General features: G+C 37.3%; 1 protein-coding gene across 1 annotated transcript; it reads right to left on the bottom strand.

Moving 5' to 3' along the window:
* Positions 1–436: 436 nt before the first annotated feature.
* Positions 437–3,760, bottom strand: LOC113292458 (traB domain-containing protein-like). Its single transcript, XM_026541455.1, has 8 exons — positions 3,733–3,760; positions 3,482–3,615; positions 2,975–3,007; positions 2,154–2,342; positions 1,985–2,047; positions 1,739–1,900; positions 1,309–1,490; positions 437–560 (listed from the first exon to the last, which is right to left on the bottom strand). The coding sequence occupies exons 1-7, from the start codon at positions 3,758–3,760 to the stop codon at positions 1,314–1,316; spliced, it is 786 nt and encodes a 261-aa protein (XP_026397240.1). The 3' UTR covers positions 437–560; positions 1,309–1,313.
* Positions 3,761–4,118: the final 358 nt, after the last annotated feature.

Below are 4,118 nucleotides of genomic sequence, written 5' to 3'. Positions count from 1 at the left end.
CCAAAAAGTTTTCTACAGATAGATACGTTTCCCCCGGTGGGGTATAATGATTTGTGTTTTGACAAGACCATTAACAAGAGTCCTCTGTCGACTCCGTGGGACCGAGACCAATCACATCAGAAAACACTCTTGAGCAAATTTAAAGCATCGACGCATTTGGCTCAAATAGACCGACTGCTGGGACGGCCCTGCTCATACATCACATTTGCATGCTAAATCAGTTTTATAAGAAAGATCGGTTGAGGTTGGCATCACAGCCACAAATAGTCATGGTGATGGCTTAAAATTGTTAACTCGTAAAAGCCTGATGAGGTAGTAGCACAGCCGATTGCTTGCTTAAAAGAAAAAACAAAAACAATACTCACAAAATCTTCAAACAAGACTTATCCTGATTCCTGAGTTTCATTGTCGAACATATCATTTTGAATTGCAACTGTTTGAACTCTGTAAAGCTTATACAAAAATGTCTAGTGTCCTAAGGTTCGATAGATTCTACAAAAATCATGTTTGAAGAAACATTTGGCTGCAGCTTTTCCTCAACAATTTGTACCCTGAATGTCCTGTCAATAAAAGATCAAGCCAAATTAGGTACTGATAGTTACATGAATACCAATCCAGCAGCTTTTATAATAACTATCTATCACCGGGTAGACAATATGCAAGCCGATAAATTATAAGCAGGTTTTTTCTTAACCCATTTGACACAGAAAATTGAAAGGCACCTTTTTTCTTTCATCTTTTCTATGAATCTCTCCCTAAATATATCAGCACCATAAATCGTCATTCTGAGCTAAAACTGGTATGTTCTGTGTTCCAGTCTTGTAGAAGAACATGAAAAAGTAAGGCGATATATTGGATCTTAGAGTCCAGCTTCGCCGACTAATGTTGCCTTTGTCCTCCATTCTCAGACTGTTACGTCAAACAAAATCCACAACTTGGATTGATTGTTTTAAAGTGTATTTTTCAAATAAGACAAGCAAAACCCATTTAACATTGATCGGTTGTTATAAATGATGAGATGGGATTTACTAAAGTTATCAAGAATGAATGAACAAATCCAGTTGTCAGATCACCGGTTCTGTTGTATCCAATAGATGAAAATGACGGCATATGAAATACAAGGGATAGGTTTTCTTATAGTGCACAACTGTTTCCAATCTTCCAATGGTATTTATCCAAGGTACCAAACTGACTAGAAAAAACAAGGTATGTTTGAGTCTAGCATCAGTCAACTGATATACGCAGCATACTGCAAGGTGCAAACTATTCAAAGTATAAATAAATCACGGAGTATGAAAGCGAAATTACCATGGCTAACCCTCAATTTCAGATATAACGGGCGATTTGCTAGCGTCTTCCTCCTCCACTCGCTTCCACAATAGTTCAATTCCATCCATGTGTGCCATCCCAACCACAGCAACAACTTTTCCTTGAAAATTTCTAAGGTTTGTAAACATAAAATTGTCTCTATCTTCAATCATCACCTTAGCCTGCCATTTTAAGTAGATTCAACAATTTAGTTTTGTTCTCTCTTCAAGAGGAAAACGTCAAACATAAACTACTGTATACTGTACTGCAAGAAGAAAAGCAAAATGAAATGACATTGGTCGGTTGGTCCCGTATACGGTAGAGGAGAAACTTGTGTTTATTTCTTAAACTGGATGCCTTTTCATGGTATAATTCAACTACGTATCTCTGGGGAACTTCAAGAAAAGCATAGACTAGACTAATAGCTTACAATATCTGGACAACGTGTTTTCTGTTTGCCACTACTTTCCCGCACAGAGGATCTTGTATGTTTTTCATCTGCGAATTCAGTATCAACACTTAATCTAGATTCACGATATGCTTTCCAAAGCAAGTCAAATGAGGGTACTTTAGATAACTGTTCATGCGTAACCTGCAAATAAAGTTATAAATTTATAATTCCAGATTTAGGAAGGATAATGAACCTAAGTGAAAACAAGAAAGTAAGGATTAGTACATTAATATCTTGATCAATGTAGAAATAACTTGCTCCCACTCTAGCAGACTCTTCCATTGAAACCTGGAAAACAAAGCCAGGGTTATAATATGACAACATGCGATACATATAAAACAAATTTAAGAAATAAACAAGTTCATATGCATTTCAAAGCTTATCCAATTCTTACCTTGAACTCCAGGGCTGGAATTATACCATATGCGTTCAACCGGCGCCTCCGACAACTCAGCATAAACTTATAAATCTTCATGGACAGTCCACCTGGAGCTCTCATGGATTTGCGGAACAACTTGTACCAGGTATCATCATCAGGTTGCTGCTTATTCATGGCCCCCACACGTTTCTCGCACAGCTCAACCTGCACAATAGACATTACAGTTCAGTTCCTTTAAAAAAAATCAAACAAGTTATAAGCTCGAGTATGTGCAGTAGAAATTTTTACAAGACACAAGTAAAATAAGTCCACCACGAAGTTCCCTTGCTGAAAGTTAGGACAATTGTAGCAGCTAGGACTTTTGTTGAATCCTTGGAACTGTCAGGGTCAACGACCCCTGGAAACTCAATCTGGACATCATAAATCCAAGGAACTAAAGGCATATTGAGGCAATTTGAGTTACTCCCTGAATATTAGTACCTTAAGGAACAAATATAAACCCTATTGGTTAGATATGATTGAAGGATGCTAAGATTGTTCTAACGAAATGTGGGTTTCAAATGTAATATAGTCATTTGTCTGCCATTTTGAGTCTCCAATAAAGGGAACTTCATGCCATCTACTGTGAAAGGTCAATGTCATACCAACAAAAAAAAAAACTTTCAATTTTCTGGTTATAAATAAATATCCAAGATTCCAATTGAAATAGCCCAAACAAAACTGGTGAACGCAAAGCCAAACTCGTTCAACAAGAATATTGTGAAATTAAATCTTCAATGGAACTAATTAAAACATGACCAATTGTACACGAAATAACTATAAGGAGCGTCACCTACCGCAACTATACCAGGCTTGACATTTTCTATCACCTACATTGCAACGTAACAACTGGATTAGCAAGTAACATTTGAAAGGCATTACAGTATAAGTAGGTAAAATTGGGAATTCAAGAGAGTTAATCAGCTTCAGAAGGGAGAACATTTGTCATTAAGATAGACCACGAAAAGATCAATGTTGTTGTATTTTCATGAGGAGACACAATAAAAGAGCACAACCATAATAATATCAGGACCTAATGTCTAAGCCAAATCACCCACAAGAAAATGCAAAAAGAGATACATACCCATATAGCAGAGACAATCAGTCTAATCAGAAAGAATTTTTACCCATAACTAAGGAACTTCAGAGACTACTCAGATGAGTGCAGTTCAACACAGGCATATTACATTTGTACAACAAATTCAATATTGGTACTCAGTGAAAAAAAAAAGGGTACCCCTTTTTGCTATCAAGAACATTAATCAGAACCGAAACTTGAAGGGGAAAAGAAAGAGCAGACTCACCGACTTGAAAATTTCAGCACTCTGGTTAGAACCATGAAGAGTTCCAATTAGATAGATTTGAGCCCCATTGCTGGAATTGTTGAGCAGAACAACTTTACCATCAGTAGGAATACCATGTTGATAATGGGTTTCATCTTGTGCAGTAGAAGAAGATGGTTGTTGTTCATGGCTTTTTCTGGATTTTTTTTTTAAAAAACCCTAAGCAGCTTAGAAGAAGAAGACATGGCAAATTTCTGAGATTGAAAACCCACTGTTTATCATCTTCTTCTTCTTCGCCATCCCTTTAATTAAAACTGCTTTTGTGTGTTGTTTGTCTGTTTATGAGTTTTTGGCAAGAAATGTATACGCTTTTTAGTCCGGTGAAGTGGTGATACTCCTGAGAGCAACTGCAGTGGTGCAAGTATAACCAAAGATCAAAGACCAAAAAAAACGACCAAATTTGAGTTTAGTCTGGTGTGTGACGCTACGGGTGGAAGACTAAATTTGATCGAGCGTAACACCGTGCATTCGCCTGATGTGGGGCGTGTGACTATACGTCCGCCCGTTGTTTTATAAAAAAAAAAAAAATATTGGGGCGGAGGATTAAATCTCCGCCCGTCCCACTAAAGAATCAAAGTCATCTTATGGGGCGGAGGTG

Source organism: Papaver somniferum, chromosome 1 (genome assembly GCF_003573695.1).
Source record: "Papaver somniferum cultivar HN1 chromosome 1, ASM357369v1, whole genome shotgun sequence".
Lineage (NCBI taxonomy): Eukaryota > Viridiplantae > Streptophyta > Magnoliopsida > Ranunculales > Papaveraceae > Papaver > Papaver somniferum.
This window is presented reverse-complemented; position numbering and strand designations above follow the sequence as displayed.

Bases quoted from the DNA above. Each gene is read 5' to 3' on its own strand.
- LOC113292458 (XM_026541455.1), bottom strand. From the start codon at position 3,760: ATGGCGAAGAAGAAGAAGATGATAAACA. The intron at 1,901-1,984 runs GTACTAATCCTT...CTTTATTTGCAG, and splicing joins ACATTGATCAAGATATTAAT to GTTACGCATGAACAGTTATC. The intron at 1,491-1,738 runs GTAAGCTATTAG...TTAAAATGGCAG, and splicing joins AAACACGTTGTCCAGATATT to GCTAAGGTGATGATTGAAGA.